The following is a 21984-nucleotide window of genomic DNA, read 5'->3' as shown; positions in this document are numbered from 1 at the left end:
CCAGGGTGCTGCTGCTTTCCACTTTAATACTGAATTTTCTGTAGAGCTGGGTCTCAGGCCCAGCTGTTGGTGTTTCCCCTAGATGATGCAGTGGATAAATAAAGCTGGCAGTGGCTCATGCTGAGCCAGCTTTCCCAGGCTGTGACACTCGCCCAAGCTCTCAGGGCACCCAGCTGATGGCTGTGGGGACACCAGCATGAGACCCCTCCCCAGGTGCAGCAGGGAGGGGACTCTGAGCATCTCTGCCTCCATACATCACAATTTATCCTCTCTGAGAGCTCACATTAACTAAAACCATCATTTTCCTGCCCTGCAAGTAGTGAGCAGAGCTTTGCCCCAGAAGCAGATGTTTTTTATGGCACGTACATTTTTCATGACAGCTGTAAGAAAACCCCTTTGAAACATCCCATGTGCAAAGGTTTATTCTTTAAAAAACAGGGGCTTTCCCTCCGCCTGCAGCTGGTTTTGAAATCCCAGTTCCCTTTCTCACACTTCAGGAACCCTGACCTTGTTGTCCACACTTTGTCCAGCTCTCCCACTTCCCAGCCAGCCCAGGAGAGGACTTCCCATGGCCAAGCAGCAAATACAGGCTGCACAGCCCAATCCTCCTCTCCCACAGGAAGGTGAGCAGCCTCAGGGATAACCCAGCCCAGTCCACTCCTGCTCCTTCTTCTCCACACTCGGGACATCCTCAGAGTGTCTGACCTTGACTGAATCCCCTCCCCAGGACAGCACCATCTGGTCTTGATAGGCTTCAGTCACTTATCCCAGCTCCAGTAACATGAGCACAAAGGAGAGGGATTTACTCCTTGGCTCTCTGCTCACCCACAGCAAAGAATTTGCTCAATGTCTGAATTCCTCAATTAGTTAAAAAAAAAAAAAAAAAAAGCAAAACCAAAACCCACCCAGACTCTACATCACCTGTGTGCAGTGAAAACAGGAGAGGACATTGACAGCCAAAGATATTGTGTGGCCTGTTGAAGCACAGGTTTGGGAAGTTCACCAGTAGAAATTATGAAAAAATAATAGTAATTTCTATAATCATCAATAGAGGGATTTAGACAGTAAAACTGGGAGAGATTTTAGCAGCAGGTTTCACAATTGTGAGGGTTGATAGATAAAAAAGATTCCCATTTCACAGACTTTTTTTTTTTCTTCCCAGAGCATAAATAAGCACAAAACAGAAACACCAATGAAAAGATGCTGAGAAAATTATCCCAGTTCCCTGATATCTGCAGCTTCTCTGCTGAGTGCACAGTGATGATGCCAGCCAAGGATCAGGGATGCCATATTCTGTCGTGGCATGGCATTTCCAACTTGAAAATTAATGGAAAAGTGTTTCTGTGCATCTCTGTAATGGATCTACAGAGAGAGGGAGATACAGGTGACAGCACTGTCCATCACAGTGTCACTTCTGCCACCATGTCCTGGCACATGAGGCTCCCTAATTTATTCCTTGATTCCTTCCAATGATGGATCAGCCTTCTCCTGTCTCCCACTGTCACCATCCTACCTGCAGCAAGAACAGCCATACCTAGAAGGATTTTATATATATAACCCAAATATCTTGCTTCAAATGTAAACAAACTATTTCCTTTTAAATGACAAAAAGAGACACCACAAAATTTGGACAAAGGCAAAAGGACAAGGAGGGTTTTGCAGATGTATGGGTTCAAGAACAAAATTTCACCTATGTTGTGCTCATCCCCACAAATCATTAGGCAAGGAATTGTAAAAGAGATCAAAAATTACATGTTGCAATAGTCTGGTTTATTATTACTATTATTTCTTTTGTGTTTTATAGTGTATTTATGTACATGTGGTATAGAACAAGTTATAGAAGAGATATTATATATAGAATATATAGACTATATACAAAGAATATATAAAATACATATTCTATATTATAAATATATAATGCAGTTATTCTCTCGATGAACAATGCAGATCTTGAAAGCATTAAAATATTCAAAGGATGTAGATACAGAGCAGAAACAGAGGTACTTCAGGCATTGCAGTAAATAGTCTTCATGGTTTTGTTACAGATCTGTAAATGCATCTTTTTAAAAATTGCCAGCCTTTACAGAATATCTCAGTTGTTAATCTAATATTGGAAGTGCTCAATTTTTCTTTTTTCTTTTAAACTGCTCAGTCATTTTTATGTGGATGGTCTGTGTTTTTATGATACAGAAAAGTAAATCTAATCAGGTGCAGTTGAAAACATTCAACTGAAAGCAAACTATTGACACGAGAGCAAAGTTATCTCTGAATTTAAAACTCCTAATATATAAAAAAATATTTTTTCAGTCATAAACTGCTGAGTAAGGCACAATAATGGAGAACTATAATATTCAACTATTAAATTATTCAACTTGAAATCTGTGCCAAAAAAAAAAAGGAGATATGTTATCCATGGGTGCTGTTTAAGTTCCTTCAGATTTATCCTCCAGAACAGCTCCATGGACTGTAGCTGTTTATGAAATATGTGGTCCTGGCAGGAGAAATGGATTCACAGCAGGACTTCTAAGGATTCAGGTCAGACCTGTTAAATGGGAATTTCTAAATGTCTTTTTCTCTCACTGTATAAAATCAGATGTGTCCCAGAAACTGCAAGGGAATCCCAAAAAAACCCTCTAGGAATGCAAAAACTACCTCCTGGTACCATTAGTACTTTTTGCCCCTATTTGTCTGGACTTCAATAAGCCAAAAATAGCAATGTGTTAAATTTCTGGTTTATATAAACAAGAAATTAGGTTTTTAAATATATTATTCTAATTATTGTTTAATATAATTTCCAGCTATTAAAGTATATATTATTTGCTGAAATAACAAGTACTTGTGTATATCAATACACCTATATTGAGTGCACTTGGTGAGATCTGCAGCTTCTGTGGGATTATAAACAAGTATTTGTTATTCCAGCATTCATTTAAGTGGAGCATATATTGGACCAAGATAAAAATAAATTTCTGTAAAGTATGTATTTTGCTCCTCTACTACCTTGCTATGAGAGAGGTTAATTTGAGTTCATACACCATTGGTTCTTTCATATGAAGCAAAACTCCCCATGCTTTAAATGTTTGCAAGATGACAGAAGCCTTAACATTCCTCCCTTAGGCATTTGTGTTTTTTCTACTAAAGTTCAACTTCTCATTTAGCCTTTAAGTTACACATGTGCATGAAAGGGGGCTGCATCACGCTTTTAAGAGAGAGATTGTCATTACTGCTATTTACACTTTCTGATCTACTTAAAAAATGAAAAAAAAAAAAAAAAAAAAAAAAAAAAAAAAAAAAAAAAAACCAGTGAGGATACCAGCTCAGAATCTTTTTTCTGCTGGGTACAACATATCTAAGTGCTGTTGCAATTAGGGATCTCACACAGAAAAATTATTCAATATAAAACCCCCAAACTCCTAAGATGGGGGTCAGCTGGAAGTCAATAACCAAAGGAAAGTTGTTCAGATGGCAAAGCCTCTCCATCCTCTCCCAAAAGCTCCTTGGATTGGAGGGAGCTCTCATGCAGCCAGGCTGACACCGACACCTCAGAGTTTGTCTCCTTGGCTTTTTTTTTTGGCCCCAGCAATGAGTCAGAGCTGAGTTTTGTCTTGCCCTGGACAGAGCCTCTGCATCAGGCAGGAAGACACTTGATCCTGGATAAATTTGGAGAAGTTCTGCATCACTGTTTTTTTTCAAGGGCTTGAGTTTTGCTGGAAAACACCAAAAAATTCTGGAATTTCCTCTGCAGAGCATTGGGAGCAATGGACACCTCTAAAGAAAAGTCAGGACAAGCGGAAATGGTCTGAAGTTGTGCCAGGGGGGTTTTAGATCAGATATTAGGAAAAATTTCTTCACTAAAAGAAGTGAAGAAATGTGGAAGAAGTGGTGGAGTCACCATCCCTGGAGGGGTTCAGAAGACATGTTAGATGTGCCACTCGGGGACATGCTTTAGTGGTGGTCTTGGCAGTGCTGGGTGAAGGGTTGGACTCAATGACCTTAAAGCTCTTCTCCAACCTAAACAATTCTGAGATTCAGTGCTGAGCCCACAAGCTGGTGCCAACCACCACGGGCACCATGCTGGGCCCACCCTGGTCCTGTTCCACCCTTTCCTCCGTGCTCGGCCTCACCCTGCCCCAGCTGCAAACCACACTGGGTGTGCTGCTCTTCTTCTCTGCTGGTGGTTAAAGCATCCAGCCAGGAGGTCAGGCACCAAAATCTGGTGTGCAGCCACCCTCCCTCCCCGCAGGGCTCAGCAGGGAGGAGGGCTGTGGCTTAGGAGACGTCTCTGCGCGTGTGATCTCTCCCACCACACATCCTGCCGGGGCTGTGGGCTCTGCAGGCAGCATGAAATGCAGCACAGAACCTTCCTGCTGGGCAGCTGCCTCTGGGGACAGGCACAGCATTCTCAGAGGAGCTGGGTGCATGCTGCTCTTCCAGATGCTGAGTGCCACCACGGCATAGAACCAGAGAATCATTTCAGTTGGAAATGACCTCCAAGATCATCAAGTCCAACTTTTGACCCAATACCTCAATGCCAAAATGCAATATCTGCTTGTTTTTGAGCACTACCACTGATGGTGACTTCGCCACTGCCCTGGGCAACCTGTTCCAATTCTTGGCCACTCCTTCAGTGAAGAAATTTTTCCTAATATCCAACTGAACCTCCCTTGGCTCAACCTGAGGCTAGTTCCCCTTGTCCTGTCAATACCTGACCCCTCTTCAGGCACACCAGGGATGAGATGCTGAGCTCTGGGGACTCCTGGCTTACAGACAGGGTCACAGGAAGAACAGCTGCCATTCTTCAACAAAGCCCAGGTGCAATCATCCAGCACAAGCACGAGGTAAACTCACTGACTGATGTCTTAGGGAGAGGTGCTGGGCTGCACTGATGCCCAGCTATGGGGCTTCAAAACATTATGCCTTAACATCAACACTGAATGCAAAATTTAAGTTAGGGTATTTCCTATCAGTCACTTAAAAAAAAAAAATTGACACAAAATATTCCCGGGGGCTGGGATTGTATATTTCTGCCCTGAGCAATGGGATGCAAATGACATTCCTGTTATTAAAGTACATGTCTCAAGTCACCTGGATGCAGGAGGAAATGAGTCAGAGCAGTGGTGGAACAGCCATTACTGAAATAGATGCCTTTCCTCAGGTCCTTTCATTTTAATTTGACACCCATCACTGCCATAGCCAGGATAATTTTGACACAATTAAAAACAGGGCTCCCATCCCACTGTGCAGAGCCCAAGGTGACATCCCCAAAGAAAGGCCAGGGGAAGGAAGCTGCCTCTGTGTAAATTCTCCTGGTCCCCAAACCTGGGTCACTCCTTGCTTTCCTAAAGCTGGAACACAAACTGAGGTAGTTGCCCAGAGTCAAACATCTTTCCTGGCCATTATCCCTTTTCCAAGGGGGATAAATGTTCTCCTGTGAAAAACCACAGGATCTGTTGTTGGGATAAATGTCCTTGTGCAGGGTGAACAGCTCAGGAAGATTAAAGTGTCCAGCATTAAAGAATGAGATAATTGGAAAATTAATAAATAAAAATTAACAATTAATTGTTTAATTAATTATTAAATTAATTATTATTTAATTAATTATTATTTAATTATTTCTTAAATAATAATTAATTAATAATTAATAATTAATAATAAAATTAATTAATTAATAGCGTTTCAGAGGAAATGGAGTTTTGTAACAAATGGCTTCCTTAAAATGACACATTGTAATGAGATCTCACATTTAAGAATATAAAAATGACTGGTTTGGTTCAAAGCAAAGGCTCATCCAGACAACCGTCCTGTCTCCAACACTGGCTGTGAGCAGATGGCTAAGTAATAATGACAAGAAAATCATATATGACACTGTCCTTTAATATTCAGTCTATTTTTAACTAAATGCATTTCCTGAGCCTGTTGCTGTCTGTTGAGTAACCCACAATGAGCCTCTCTTCCAGGCATTTGTCCAGGCTCTGCATCCACAGTGTCCTTTGCCAGGGACATCCCAGGGTGGAGGATTTCTTTTGCTTTCAGCCTCACCCAGCATCATCTTCACCTGCTGCCCCTCACTTTCTGTATTGGAAAAGGCAGGGAGTAATTTATCCCTCTCCACTTCCTTCTGGACACCCCTTACCCTGGAGACCTTTAGTGTAAATCCATTTAAATCAGGTTTTCAGGGTGAAGAGTCCTAGCTTGACACACAAAATCCATGACAGACCTCTGGCCCTACATTTTGTCCTGCTCTGAACCTTTTCTTGTTCTCTACTTCTTATTTGAGTCCCCTCTGTGAGATGAGGGGTGAGACCAACACACAGCATTGAGGCCTTGGCTCTGGACCAGACCATTGGATCATGCAATGGCAAAGCTGTGTTCTCTGCTTTATATCTAATTTCCTTCCTACCTGCTGGCATCCAATTTGCTTTTCCTGATGGGCAAGGAGTTGTACCCATGGTAGTACCTGTCTTAATCCAAATTTTATAGTCAAGTCAGGGCTGGTTTTCCTTTCATACAACACTTCACAATCACCTACTCTGAATTTCAGTCTCTATAAAATACTTCTGCAGTTCTGTATTTACAACACATAAATACAAAGAAATTAATGTTCCTAAAAATAAGGTTTGCAGGATTTGTTTTAGACATGATTTGACAGGAAGTGCAGTGGTGCCTGCAGGAGAACAGGCATGGGAAGAGTAATCACACACTTCTCTTGCAGCACTGGTGGGGATCAGGCTGTTAAAAGTGAAATAACACCAAATCTAGTTTGCTTTGTTGATGGCAGGAGAACATTAAACCAGCTGCTGCTTTTTGATGCCACCATCCCTCCCACCCTGCCCCTTTTGAACAGGGTGTTGTGGCTGAGGGTTGCATCTTACAGGCCTAATTCAACAGTGGGGGTTGTGGTTTTGACAAATAAATGCAAAATTGAGAAGAAATAAGCTGTATAAGCCAGAAAACACTATTAATAGGACCACAGAATGGATGAAGCAAGTTGTCTCCAGGAAGCCATGGGTTTCCATCCTGCCAGCTCTGCCAGCAGGAGAGGTGGAGAACAGAAATGGGAACCCTCCCTCCATCCCATTAGCTGTGGGATGCTGTGGGAATTAGTTCCCTCTCAAAGATTTTAACAGTGACGATGCACAGCAACACCCTGCTCTGGGGAAGCCCTCCTGCACCACACACATGGACCCAGAAACTCCCTGAGAGATCTCCACCAGGATTTCCTGCCCAAGGTCTTTGGGGAAGAAGGTCAGTGTCCAGCAAAGAAGGAGACCAGATGTGGCAAGGCTCTGGATTGGTGGCGACAGGAGACATCAGCCATGGGGATTGCACCAAGAGACCCTGGCAGGGAGCTGAACTCAGAGGACAACAATCAAACAGTGCCTTGAACCCCACAAAAATCTGATTGTGACAATTGGAAATGACATAATGAGACCAGTTCACCAACTTGAACAGTTCAGACAAAAAAAAATATATGTTGGAGCCAAGCAGAAAATTTACCTTTTCTTAAGTCTATATAGAGTTAGAAGAACATTAGTTTTGTTTTTTAATTCTAGTCTGAATGTGTGGTATTTAGATTAAAGAGGCAGAAAACCAGCTTGTCCACTGTTAAGAGCAGCTGGGGCACTGGCAGAGTTCATTGTCACCAGTCTCCAAAAGGCACCATCACAAATTGCTGATTTACTGATCAGGAGAGGAAGTTTCCCACGAGGAAAATTCACAACACATCCAGGTCTCCTATCAAACTTTCATCTGAGGTACCAACAAGCCTGGAGATGATGGAGATTTTCCACCCTCTGGTCTGGGCTACACCAAGGAGAGGTGAGAGCACTGGAGTGTTTGTGGCTTGCATTGTGGATTTTAAGGTAAGTGACGTGCACACTGAGAGTACCCAGAGGAGTGGGCAGTACTGGCCACCAAATTGGAAACATGTGGCTGCAGTGGAAAAATAGTGTGAGTGCCTGGGGGGTGATTGCTGCACTTGTCATTCTGCAAACCCCTTTAAGTGCTGCAGCTTTGCAAAGAAAAGGGGGGCAGCAAGGGGCTCATAAACCACAGCTTCACACCGGAAAAGCTGCGTGCTAGAGCCTCAACATGGTATTTTTCCCTCTGTTTGAAAAACAATGCTTGTAATTTGCAACTAAATTTTGAAATCTTCATTGAAACTTTCCATTCCTCATTATGAAAATGGAATTGAAAAATTTAATGCAATCCTTCAAGGGTTAGGAACAGGAAGAGTCAGCGGTGCTGTGGCAAAGACAGCCTGGTGTCACCCCTCAATTGCCATCACTGACCCCTCTCAGGGATCCAACAGCACCTGCTCATCCTCAGGAACGTGGCATCACTGCTTGGCAATGGGATGTCCTTCTGGAGCACTAGGAGACACCATGGGCAGCAGAACAATGGACCTGTCAGAGCACAGTCAGTTTGGTGCTCCTTTTGTGTTCACCGACCATGGCAGTGTGACTCCAGTGTCCCCAGAGGAACTCCAGCCACTCAACACTGTGACACATCCAGGCAATGTCTGCTATGACTGGCACTGAGAAACTGAAGAGCTTCTTACCCCATGAAAAAGTCCCTGAGATCTTTCCACAAAACGACTGAGAAATCAAACATATCCAAAACTCAGCATGTTCTGCAGCTCTGGTGCCTCAGCTCTCTCTCGTTTCCCATTCCTTCTCTGTCAAATGGATGTAAGAAAGCAGAGAAAATTAATTTTAAATTCACCCCCTGCTAAACCCTAATCAAAAACAAGTGAATCCTTGTTACTCTTCTCATCCCTCCATGATTTTGTCTCTTATGTCCTTGCTCCTGTCTTCTACCAATTATTTGTCATTAATTAAATAGAGATCTAGACTGGCCCTAGTATATAAAGATAAGCAACTTAGGTTGGAGTTCAACAGCAATCAGAGTCCTATAACCTTAGCTGCTAGTAAAATAAAACTTTTTTAAGTTTGGGAGAAAAAAGAAATTTCTTCCACTTTCTAATCAACCTGTCTGGTGTCCTGACTTCTCTTATATGATGCTCTGCAGAAGTAACTGGTTGTCTGAGTATTATTTCTTCTTCCTTACTCATATCATAACAGTGACACTACAACAGAAATTACTAACTAAATTATTAATAAAATATGTTATTAATGGTAGTGTTCATTGACTTGGCTTAAGTCCTCAGTCAAACAATGACAGCCTAATCTAAAATACTGTATAGAGGACAAACAGGCAAAGGAGAACATAAAAAAATCAAGGAGATTCCTTAATTAATCTGATTCCCCACCTTCTCTCCCCACTTTTAGAGTTGGTCATCACTATTAAACTTATATTAACCAATCTAAATTATTTATACAAGTGTTGATTCTGTATCAGAGCTTTTTCCTAGAGGTCCTGCTTGTGTTCTGGAGCTTTTCCTAAACAAATGATTGTCACTGCAACTTTATTTTTTCTTCTTTGTCGCTATGCAAAATAGAAATAGCTTTGTACTACACATCACCTCATCACAGAAGTCAGCAAAAAAGGGATGTGTGACTGTCCTCCTGCAGCCATATCTCCAATGACAACAAGCTTTTGCCTTGCCTTTAAATGATATATTCATTAGCAGGGGAAAAGGTGGCCTTGCCTGGAAATCAGCTCGACCTGTGAGCAAAGAAGACCGAGATCAAGGACACCTCCACAGAGGAGAGGAATACCTGGGCACTGGTTTGGTACCATGGACTGATTCATATAAAATTTCCTATTTGTCAGAGACAAGAAAGAAATTAGATATCCCTATTAAGAAAGGCAGTAGCCCTTCCTGGATGAGCCTTTAATTGTACAGGTTCTGCCAGCACACCCACCACCACATCTCTGAGGACATGCACTGCGTGCTCACGCTACAGCAGAGTGAGAACCTAGAACTGATGAATTTTTTATCCCATCCTCATTGGCCATTCATTTCCATTTTACTTTTATTTGCTTTATTTAAGGTAGACATCACAAGTCTCCCAGCCTAACAAAAGCATGAATTTCACATATCTCAGCAGGCCTAACAGCTCTCTTCACTCATCAACACACATCAAAGACCAGAGAAATAAATCCAGTTCCTAAACTGTTTTCAGTGATTCAGCTCTGAGCTCCAGTAGAAATGGGGCCCAGAAACCCAGCAGCACCTACTTTCTGACAGATCCAGGGAAAAGGGGCCTTCTTTGCAGAGGGGTAATGGAAGAAGAAAAAAAAAAGGCATATAGAAGAAAAAAAATCAACAGGAAGGCCAGGAAGAAATAAAGAAATCAGACACCAGCCCAGCCCCTCACAGGCTGGTGAAACTGTTGTTGATGTGTGTTTTTAAAGCTCAAGGAAGCATCACCCATCCCCATGAGCGAGTGGTCAACTGGAGGCAGCAGCAAGGGCCATTGAGGCACACAAGGGGATTATTTTGGCAGAGAGGAAGCACCTGTGGTGAGAGAAGAGAGCCACGAGTTGTTAAAACAAACAAAAAGCAAAGCACACACTGGACATTGGGCACTCAGATGAGGTTTCTGCTCACAGACCACCTGCCCTGCATGAAGAGATTTGCAATTGCAAAGAAGAATTAAGCAAAGAAGAATTGCAAAGAGAACAATCAAGCCCCTGAAGAACCCAGCTGTGTGCCAGCAGCACGTGTGCTTGGAGATAAATGATCTGTATATCTATGCCATGAAACACCTGTGTCTCACTTGCTGGGTAACAGAGTAGTGTGGGCTCTGCCATCCACATGAGACCCCTTGAGTGGGCTAAGGAGAAGGAGGCAGAATCCCTGCCAAGAAAAGCAAAGTGCAGCCTGCATCAAAAGCATGGGACTCATCCATAACTTCTGCTGAGCTGGAGCTGCTGTGGATCCCCAGAGGGCTGGGGACAGCAGGCTGTGGTGGCTGATCCTACCTCAGCCATGAGCAGCATCACTCTGGATCTCTAGAGAAGGCATCCAGGAAAAAGCCTTGAGGCACCATTTAGAACTGATGAGGATATATAAACTGTGGACAAGAGGCTAATTTCTTCAGGAATCTTTTTTCCCTGTTACGCCGCAGATGCCGAGCATCACCTCCTTACCCAAGAGGGTCCTGATGACATCACATCCTCCCCAAAGAGTGGCAGAGCCTCCCAAGCCAAGTGACAAAGTTCTTCTCAGCTGTGCTGCACCAGCCCCAAGCACAGACACCCCAGGAGAAGATGGACACATCTCCTGCCCTGCTCCTGCTGCTCACTCTGGGATTCTGTGAGTATGGACACGGGGCTGTGCAGCCCCTTCACCGGGAGGGGCAAGGAAACCCTTCCACTGAATCCAAGGCATTGGGTTAAATAACAAAGGGGGTAAAAAGCAAACCAAAAAGGCTTTGAGGTGTGCTCAGTAAATTTAGAAGGAAGGGTGGCATCACCTCACGCAGCAAAGGGCAGCCAGAGGAGTGGCAGCAGCACCACCTGCACTGGGAAGGGAGATTGATCCAATGAGTGGTTCTAGAGGGGAGGGAGAAGGGTGGAAAAAAAAGAGACTTTGCAAGAAGTGCAAAGAGAGTAATTTTCAGAGAAGCTGAGAAGGTGTAATGTCCCTGAGAAGGTGCTGGAAGGGCAGCACCCATCTTTCAAACCCAGGTGGCTGACTGCTGAGCACCCTCCATGCACCATCCCAGCAAGGACTCCAAGAAAACCTTCACTTCATCCAGGCAGTGAGGTCTTCCCTTTCCATTTGTACTTCCAGCCTCTGGACAGGGAGGGAGGGAGGTTTCCTCAGAGAGCCCTTTGACTCTTCCCAAGTGGTTCCAGCAAGGATTTTTCTCCTGCAGGCTGCCCTGGGATTTATGGCCAGGCACTTGAGATAAAGGTCAGGTCTCCCAAGGACATCACCCGGCTCCGGGTAGGACAGAAGCTGGAGCTGGAGTGTCACACTGACAAGAGCCATGGTGCATCCTGGATCCGCCAGGACAAGCATGGGACCCTTCACTTCATTGTCTTCATCAGTTCTGTATCCCGAACCACATTTGGGGAGAATCAGAAAACATCATCATCCCCTCGCTTTGAGGCGAGCAAACACAACACAATCTATCGGTTGGTAGTGAAATCTTTCACACCACAGGATGAGGGGACCTATTTCTGCGTGATGAATTTGAACCAAATGCTGTACTTCAGCCCTGGCCAGCATGCCTTCCTTCCAGGTCAGCAACACCTTCACCCAGCCTCGCTCAGCCCTACCAAAATGCCCAGCACCTCCTGCCCGTGCCCTTTTTAACCAGCCATCCCTCCCACAAACCCCATTTCCCTGCTTGCTTGCCCAAGGCATCCTGTGACCAACTCACTGGTCCTCCTGCCAGAGGCTCCCTGCTTCCCATCTCTCCTCCTGGCACTGCTTCTGCCCAAAGGCAAACACAGTTGGGCAGAGCCAGCATCATCTCCCCATCCCCACTTCCCCACCCCACCCGTGGCTCTGAAGGGAGAAGATTAAAGCAAAGTCCACCACCACCCCCTCCTTCCTCAGCACATGCAGGTCCTAAAAGTACCACCAAGCTCAGGGGGCTCAGGCCTTGTGAGGATGGTGTCAGAAAATGAGAAACAAGCAGGCTGCAGCTCTCTCTTGGCTCTTGGGAGATCCTCTTTAGGGAGACCTCATCCAAACCTGGCTCTATGAAGCTCCCCCAGAGCTGAGGCCTTACCTGTGCACAGGAACAGCCGTGCCTGGGCAGGAGAGCAGAAGGGCAGGAGATCTGTTTTATTGTATTTCCCTACATGCTGAATTCATCCATTTCACTTGCAGTCACCACCACAGTGGCACCCACCACATGTGGACCCACCTCCAAGCGTGGCATCACTGAGGACTCCAAGCTCAAGACTCCAGATCCAGGTAACCTCAATGGAGGGAGGGAGAGGGGAAGGGCTGGACTCTGGTCCATTGATGCCAAGGGGGATCCTGCAGGCATTTTGGGATGGGGAGGGAGAGAGAAAATCCATGGAGCTTCTTTTTCACAGATGCGAGGATTAAATTCCAATATTTCATTCAACTTAAGAAGGGCTAAATACGACATAAAAAGCACGAGCATGCCTGGGCACACCAGGAATATGGGGAGGGTGGGTAGAGCCTTGGGGGCTGGGGCTGCTTTTAACCTCAGCAGGAAACATGAGAAAACTTTTGCCCACATATCCTCCCTCGAGTCACCAGGAAAATGCTGACACCAGAACTGTCTGTAACACTGGCCATGAGTACTTGGTGGACATTCCATCTTCTTCTCTCTTCCTGCAGAGGGAAGAATGCAGGAAGATCTGAATTTCCCCTGTCACATCTTCATCTGGGTCCCCTTGGCAGGTGCCTGCCTCCTGCTCCTCATCGCCCTGGTGATCACCATCGTGCTGTGTCAACGTAAGGCTCTCCACAACCCTCTCTAGATCCATCTCTGGCCTGAGACCACAGCCCTGCCCTCAGGGAGATGGATGTTTTGGCAGTTTTGGGAGGCAGCAAATAATCAGAACACAGCCAATGCAAGACAAGGACCACTGTTAAAATCAGTGTCTGTATTTTATTCCTCATCGGTAGGATTAGGATGAGAAAGAATTATCAACTTAGAATCACATATTATTTCCTGATTATTTCCATAATCAGGAAATTATTTATGTTGGAAAAGACTTTCAAGGAAGAAAAATAGATTAGAAAGAGACAGTACTTACTCTATTAACTGTCTTGGCTCATAAACGAGTGTGTCAGAGGTTAAAGCCCCAGAGCCTGAAACATTCTGACCTAACAGAGTAAAATATGCTCCAGCAAATGCTGAGAGTTCCAGCAGCAGCTCGAGCTGGAACCAGATGAGAAACTTCATTACCTTATGATCAGGGGAAAGCCCTCAGCTGTGGTTAATTTCTGCAGCAGTTTCCAAGCCCTTCAGGATGGATTTTTACCTTAGTAAAACTTTTACCTGGACATTTTATTTTGCTGAATCTACCCCAAAGTAACAGCACAGAGGCTAAAATGGGGAAGAGCATCGTTACCTTGGGTGCATGTGACATGGGCATCACTGCCACTCACCTGCTGCAGAAATTATTGCTGCTGAGGGATTTTCAGCAACGTGCTAAAGTCACTGGAGAGAGACAGCAAACAGAAATAATTTACTCTTGGTGTCCCCAGGCTGACCCTGCTGCTGCTACTCACCTTAAAGATTTATTCATTAAAATATTTAAGTGGATTACTGGGGTAACATGAGCTGCAGCACCACTCCCTGGCATGAATTTCCTCCAAACCAGGCTGGGTTTATCCATTATTAAAGATATCAGCTACAGGGGAGCACCAGCCCCACCTCACTGGAGTGTTTCTTTCCTGAGCTGTCACTTGGCACCTTTGAACTAAAACATTTTCTCTCTTTTCTTAGAAACCAGAAGACGAAGATGCAGGTGTAAGAGGTGAGTGACAGGCACTGGCATTTTTCTCTTCAACTTGGCAACATCTCACCCTCAAGAGATAAAGGAGGCAGGTGCCAAAAAGCAACCTAAAAATTCTTCACCTGATAAAAGATGGCTGGTAGGAGCCTGAGCAATGACTTAAGGGCAAAAACAGAACAGAAGGTTCTCCTGTTCTCTATTTTTTGTTTTGTTTGGGTTTTTTTTTGTCTGTTTGGGATTTTTGTTTGGTTTTTCAACTATTAAGTCACTCAAATCACTGAGCTCTGACCCAGCAGCAGATACAAAAGACAAAGACAGGAGGTGTTTGTGGCAGCCCAAAAGCTTTGTGCATCACCCAGTGCTCATAACTAACCACATTTCTGTGCTTCCAATGCACCATTCCCAACTTGAGCCTGGGGGTGACCATATTTCATCCCTTCCCCTCCCCAGATCGTTCACTTGATTTCATTACTGCATATTCAGATGTCCCCGTGGTTTACATGTAAGTTCCTGCACCCCAAATCCCCCTCTGCACCATTTTGGGACCAACAGCACCAGGCTTCCTGCCTCTGTTTCCCCAACAGGCACTAAGGAACAGCAGCAGAGAGGCTGCTGCAGCCTCACAGGACTCTCCTCAGAAACACCAGAGCAGACAGGAGTAGATGAGGGGTAACCCAGTTTCTAGGGCACACAGGAACCTTTTCTTTATGCTTTCCCTCCTGCCTCCCCAACCCACCCCTCACCCTGAGTCACCAGGAAAACACGATCAGAATGAGAATTGCAATTTCCTGGTTTGGAAGAGGAAATGCTTTTTGCCCACACACATTCTGCTTCTGAAAATCGACCTCCCTGCAGCTGGTTTAGTCACTTCTGCTCGGAAGGAAACCACTTTTGCTAGCTTTGTGCACCCTGGGGCTTGTGGCAAGAGAGACACCAAGAAGTCCCCACTACTGCTCAAGGGCAACCAGGGCTGGGCTAGAGCTTGGAACAGCTGGGTTGCCAAGACACTTTGCACAGCATGTTCACACCTCTGGAGCCTCATTCTTTGCCAATCAAAGCATCTTTTAAATCAGATAAATTCCTGTTCCCTGTTATACATCCATGGGTTTTTTAGTACAAGAGGTAATTGCCTTTTAGTTCTCTAAATCAATACAGTCCCTCCCCAACATTAGTAGGAAATGGATCCCTACAAATTTATTTTTCCTTTAAAGGCAGGTTGCATTTTTTGAACTGTCTGTAAAATGGAACAGACTGTCACTTTCACAGGGGATATTTATCACACCCAGCACTTTCCTGGTCCTTGTCTGCCTTTCCAGGGGAGAAATGATAAGGAAGAGCTCTTCATGCAGCCTTGTTTAGGAGATTGTTTGCATTTTTCACTTATCTCAACCCCTGTTGCCAGCTCTGTGCAAGGATGTTCTGTCTCTGTGGGGAGAAAAACACCCTGCAGAGCTCTCCCAATTTGCCCTGAAGCAGTGGGGCCTCAGGAAATCACCTCCTCAAGGATGGCTCTCCTTCAGCAGCCCTAAACTTGACAGAGCTCTGGTTTTAGCTATTGTACCATATTTCAGTTTTGATTTAGAGAGGAAATTCCTGCTGCTCTGGAAATTCCTGCTGCTCTGAGCAGCTCCTGCTTAGTGAAAGGAAGCTCTTTGGAAGTTATCAGTGCAATTCACTCCCTTACAAAGCACCCCAGCATCTGGCCTGCCATCCTTGCTGGCAGCAGCAGGATTCATTTTCCACCACCAATTAATCTTCCCTGAAAAGGGGTGCCAAATCCCCAACTCATTAGGTCAGCATAAAACACTCAGTTGATGGAGAGCAGTCATTTGTATTATTTTGGGTGCACATTGGCTGTCTGGAAAGCCTCCTTTCAAACTTCTCTGCAGGCAACATGTTCCAACAAGAAAAAATCTCTCTGAAATTATAATACCCTAACTCAAAAAAAAAAAAAAAAACAACCCCACAAACCCTTACCTCTTCCTTCTTCATTCTTTTCTGAATGTAGAGAAAGGCTTAATGAGAAGGCAGGAGTGTGCAGAAGTCAGAGCTAAATTTAAAAAGCCCACTTTATTTTTTAATTAATGTAAGAATTGACCATCAGTGTATCTTGAGAATATCCTTCTGTAATCTGTCACTGCTTGAAATGGAGGCAAACCTTTCACTTGCACAAAGAGGATTTAGGAACACTTTGCAGCCTCCTCTTGGAGGTCTCTGGCTGCAGCCCAAGGCTAAAGGAGCCTTAATTGCCTTCTTGCTCCTCTCCCATCTGAGTAAACCAAACCCTCCTCTCTCTCCAGACCTGCAAATGGGAAGCCCCCCACGAAACCCAGGACACCAAACTAACACAGACCAGCATCTGCTCCCTCTGACTTCTGGATCTTCTCCCGGGAGCTGCCAGCACAGAAATCCATCTCCTGTGTTATCCACAACGCCACTGGCACCTCAGCCACTGTGCCCTGACAGGTTTGAGAGACGAGAGGGAGCACAGACACAGGGACAAGGAGCAGCAGCGCCCTGTGAACTGCAGGGTAAAGCACAGCTCCTTCCAAACCCTGAGCTTCTCCAGGCAATGCCCAGGGCCAAAGGCCACCTCTGTTCCCAGGGACAGGGCTCAGGCACAAGAGCCAGGCCAATCCTGATGCTGACACAGCTCAGTGAGAAGCTGATGAGAAATAAAGACACAAGCTGGACCTTTGCTCAAGGCTGTGTGCAATTTCCTCCCAAAATGCAGCCAGAGGTGGAATTTGCTACACAAAGCCTTAAAAATCATTATCCTCACTCAACACATCTTGTTGTGGTGCCTCTCTCCTAGGGCTTTTATTGTTTCATGTAATGGAATAGAAGACTGCATTGAGAAGCTAAGAATGGATTAATGGCCTTACTTTTGAGGTTTTTACAGTCCTGGGGGCTAAGGTTCACTGTTCCCCTCACACTGTCCTTGTTCTGCTGCTACCCCTGATCCACCTTTTTCTGCAGGAGTTTGTCCTGAGTAAGGAAAGTGGGATTTGCTTTCTTTCTGAGGGAAATGCCTGAGTGATTTTAAAAAAAATTGTTTTGGTTAAGCAGGATGTTTAACATGTTGATATTCTGGGGACATGTTATGGACTACTGTAAGTTTTGCTTTTTCAGATCTGTATTTCATGTAAATATTTCCTTAGTATACTTACAACTTAAGAACTGAGACATAAAATAAAATTATTCTAATCAGATTAATGACTATTATTTCTTTCTTTCTTCGGTTCCTAGTCTTAGAAAAGCTAAAATCCTTCAGGAAGATAATAAACAAGGGGTTGAAAAAGTCTTGGCTAAGGGAAAAGCCAGTGATTAATACATCATCCTGAGCATTAGAGTGCAGACTTCAGCTTCCAGCTTACCACAGCCTAAAATCATCTAAAGGTATCTTTCCAGGGATTTGCTGATGGGCCCAGTAACACTCCCACATCCCAGAAAACTGCCAAGAAGGTGTCTGAGATAAAGAGTCTGTTGGTACTCTGGAATTCTTGTCACGGGGCTGATAAAAACCTGGCCAAAAAAAGAGTGGAAGAAACACTTTGATAGTCTCCTCCTCTGTAAACAAGATGGGAAGGAGAGAAAATAAAAGAAAAACAAAGTTCTTCCAAACTTACTTGTTTGTAAGAATTAAAAGAAAAAAATTCAGGAGTAGATAAGTGTATCTAAACAATAGCAGGCAAATGCTGAATGGCAACTCCACAGAACTACACACACTATGAAGATAAAAATAACAGAAAAGCCCCAACACTGAGGCTATGAGATCAATTTAATTATTGAATTCGTCTCTTATTGAATTAGTGTCAGATAAAAGTTTTCACTTAAAAAGCTATAACTCAAAGTGTTTCTGCCAAAAAGCTGTAGGTCTTTCCTCATATTCTCATATCCACTTTTTCACGTTACACATCACACCATGTTCCTGTAGCCCAGGCAGAAGGGCAGTGTGCTCCTGCTCTGGTACTGACCCCCACACCCAAATCCTCTTCCAACAGATGAAGAAATAGAAGCAGGATCTGTTTGCTCTGGGAATTTTTATTTGTTTCAGAGGGGTTGTTTGTTATTTCAGAACACACCTGATCACTTTTAAGCCCAGTGTCTTCTCAGGGACATTACATCTTCCCAGCTTCTCTGAAGTCATAAGCTCCCTATGAACATTAACTTTTAAACCTCTTTTTTTCCACTCTTCTCCCTCCCCTCTAGAACCACTCATGAGATCAAGCTCCCTTCCCAGTGCAGGTGGTGCTGCAGCCACCCCTCCAGCTGCCCTTTGCTGCATGAGGTGATTCTGCCTCTCCCTCCACAATTACTGAGCCCACCTCAAAGTCAGTGGTTTTGGTTCAATATTTTCCTTCCCTTTAACTAGTCAGTCCTATATCTTGGATTCAGTGGAAAGGTTCTCCTTGCCCCTCCCAGTGAAGGGGCTGCACAGCCCCCCTGAACAGCTCCAAATCCACTGCACAGTGAAATCTTCCCATTTTTGACCTTTAGTAGCACTGTAACAGATATCATGAGTTAGCACAAGCCTATAAGGGAAGGGAGTTGGAAAGCAAATCCAGCTGTGGATTTTCAGTGAGATCCTGCATGTTTGTGGACTGCTGTCCATCCCAAGATACCCGGGGGGTAAAACTTCTCCTTCTGTCTCTTCTTACACAAGGTTTTCTATCACTGAGCACCTTAAATTTTATTATGTTCTACAAACACACCCAATACTCTGCACTGAACTGCTCTGATTCCACCTTGGCTGCAAAAGCAGCACAATCCTCTCTGCAGCAGGTCAGAAGGCTGAGAGGAGCAGAACAGCTTGGGGTGAGCACCAAAACAAACCCTTTTGTGGTCACTGCCCCAGTTTCTCACTGAATACCCCAAAAATGACTGACTTCACCACAGATGCCTCCAGCACAAGCAGTGACCCAGCACAGCTCTCCAAAGCAACACTGACTTTCCTTTGCCAGCTCTTCCTTCCACACAGTCCCTCGCTCAGCTTGTGTTCCAGCTCAGCTGCACCCAGCACTGCACCTTGCATTTAAACCTAAAATCTTGCACTTGCACTAAAATGTTAAGAAGCAATTGCAAATATCAGTGCAGTAGTGAGAAGGGAAGTGCCAAGAGCAACTCCAGCCCTGCATGTGTACACCTCTAGCAAATCATGCAAGCTCAGGGCAAACTGGCTGGGTTTGTGGTTGAGTGGCAATGTCTGGGCAAGGAGCCTGGACTGCTGCTTGCACCAATAAAAAGAGGAGGTCTGGCTGAGCTGGAGTGCAGAGAAGCAGCTCAAGGGTGCTTGTTTGTGCATGCAGGAAGCTGTTGTTGGACAGGCCCTACAGATCTGACAGCTTCTGGTTACAGCACATGGAAGAGGTTCCAGCTCCACAGTGAGCTGACTGAGCAGGCTGCAGAGGCTGGAAGCTGTCACAGGCTGACACAGGACAAACTGGAGGCTGGCATGGAGAATGACATTCAAAGAGGAGCACAAGGAATGCATTTGTTCAGAGGCTGGTGGTTACTTAATTGCACGCTTGCTCCAAACTAAAAAGGGAGTAGCTCATAACTCAGGATCTGACGGGCTAAAGACAAATAACCCAGGAGTTAATGGTGGGGAGAGCAAGAGCTGTTGCACAATTTAAGCATAACCTCAACTAATAAAGGGAAAAAAAGAGTACAAAATAGTAGTTGAAAAAGCCTATGAAGATGAGGAAGGCATCAGATGCCCCCAAAACACAGAGCATCCAGAATTTGTTGACAGATCCCTGCTTTTACACCATACAGAGCTTCACTTATTCAGGGAACTTTTCTGAGCGAGAAAGGATTTTGATAAATAAACTCCAGACACATAATACAGCCAAGATTACCCCATCAGAGCAAGTAACTGAACTGGTCAGTTAAAGTCACTTTGTCTGTCCAAGCCTGTAATTGATGATCATCTGTCACAGGCAAGTAACCTAAGCTCCTCCCAGACTCCTCAGACTAATTCTGTGGTGCATTTTGTGCAAGTGCTTGGAAGCCACCCCAAAACCATGCCCTTGCTGCTGCTTCTGCAGCATTCAACAGAGAAAAGCAAATTAAGGCAGGGAAAACGAGTACAGAAACCTCTGGAAGAAGAGTAAATAGGCAGTGGAACACAACCTTCCTGTAAGTGGGTTTCTTCCTTCTGATTCATCTGACATTAAAACATGCAGGGTCAGCACAACCTGTCCATCACCAGATTCCCATCCTGAGCTGTGCTGAATGAATTGAATATGTGTAAATTTTTGCCATGGGAGATCAACCACATCTGTTTGTGTTCCACATTCCTGGAAACCTTCCACGTGACTTAGAGACCTTGGAAAATACTGGGTTTGTTCTCAGTTCTGAGGGGAAAAAATTGTCAGTCAAAACAGCTACCTTCATATATTTATTTCCTCTCCCCACAGGCAAATGTCTCATGGATGATGCTCAAAGCCTTGAACTGAAACATTATTTGCACCATCCCCATCCCTTTTCTCTAGCCAAAGGAAAAGTCCTAGCCATAACCTGATGCTTAGTAAGAAGAAAGAAACTAACAACCAGGTTGTTGGTTGTCACCAGGTCTGAAAATAAACACCAGGCAGAGGAGATGCAGGAGAAAAGGGGATCTCCTTTCAAAGGCCAAACTCAGGGAAGGTTTGCTCACTGCAGCCCAGGTCACAGCACCCACCAGTCTTTGTTCCAGTCTGCACTGCTGTTTTAAAACACCCTCTAGAAAGTGAAAAGTTCTGAAGTGGAATAGCAACTAGACACCACTTCCAGGGCTTTTGCATTTGAAAACACAGATACAGCTGTCCTGTAAAAATTAGTACAAGTTAGTGTGATCTGAAACCCCAGTTCCTACAAGCAGACCCAGCAGGACTCAGTAAGAGCTTACAGGAGGCTGTGAACAGCTCCAGTCCTGTATTTCTCTACAGGACTGCTAACTTAATGCAAACTTGAAGTCATGAAGAAAGATTAAGTTACTCTCATCTCACATATGCACATTTTTGTAAACCACTCTTTTCCTTTTTACATATTAAGACCTCAATTAAACTCACAGTAGTGATGTAACACCATATTACAGCTTTACTCACTACAAATCATTGCTGCCAGACTATTTTTTTTTTTAATTTAGTTTCAAAAGCTTCTTTCCCTACACTTCAGTCTCCTATTCACAAAAGGAAAGGAGCAGGGGTTGAGATGGATTAAGGACCATGTTATCCCTCCCTGCCCAAGAGACACATCAACCTCTGAAGTGATAAGCACAGAAAGAAAAACTGTACCTTGCAGTGGGCAAACCAACCTTGCAAGGAATTCTAACCCAAACTTACTGCCTTTACCTTGGCAAGTTGGCTCTGAGTGATAAGTAACTTCAACCTTGAATTTTAGCAGCAGCCATCCTGTGAAGTGTCAAGAATAAAGATTCAAAGCAACAGGATGGAGACAGGTCTAAGCTAACAGAGATCAGAAGCTCTGACTCATTACTGGGAATACACAGCATCCACTTCAGCTTCCCCACAGGGGGAGACTGAAATCAATGCTTCCATAGAGGAACACTGCTTTTAGGAGGGAAGATTGTTAGGTCATCCATGCCTAGTTGCAATGTGCAGTGCTGAGGTCACA

The 21984-nt window shown here is 44.5% G+C and overlaps 1 protein-coding gene across 1 annotated transcript; it reads left to right on the top strand.

Moving 5' to 3' along the window:
• Positions 1–11178: 11178 nt before the first annotated feature.
• On the top strand, positions 11179–16729 carry CD8A (CD8 subunit alpha). Its single transcript, XM_053940433.1, has 6 exons — positions 11179–11224; positions 11790–12158; positions 12755–12841; positions 13238–13354; positions 14355–14385; positions 16665–16729. The coding sequence occupies exons 1-6, from the start codon at positions 11179–11181 to the stop codon at positions 16708–16710; spliced, it is 696 nt and encodes a 231-aa protein (XP_053796408.1). The 3' UTR covers positions 16711–16729.
• The last annotated feature ends 5255 nt before the right edge of the window (positions 16730–21984 follow it).

Source organism: Vidua chalybeata, chromosome 4, assembly GCF_026979565.1.
Source record: "Vidua chalybeata isolate OUT-0048 chromosome 4, bVidCha1 merged haplotype, whole genome shotgun sequence".
NCBI lineage: Eukaryota > Metazoa > Chordata > Aves > Passeriformes > Viduidae > Vidua > Vidua chalybeata.
The sequence above is the reverse complement of the archived record's forward strand: the minus strand, read 5'-3'. Positions and strand labels throughout refer to the sequence as shown.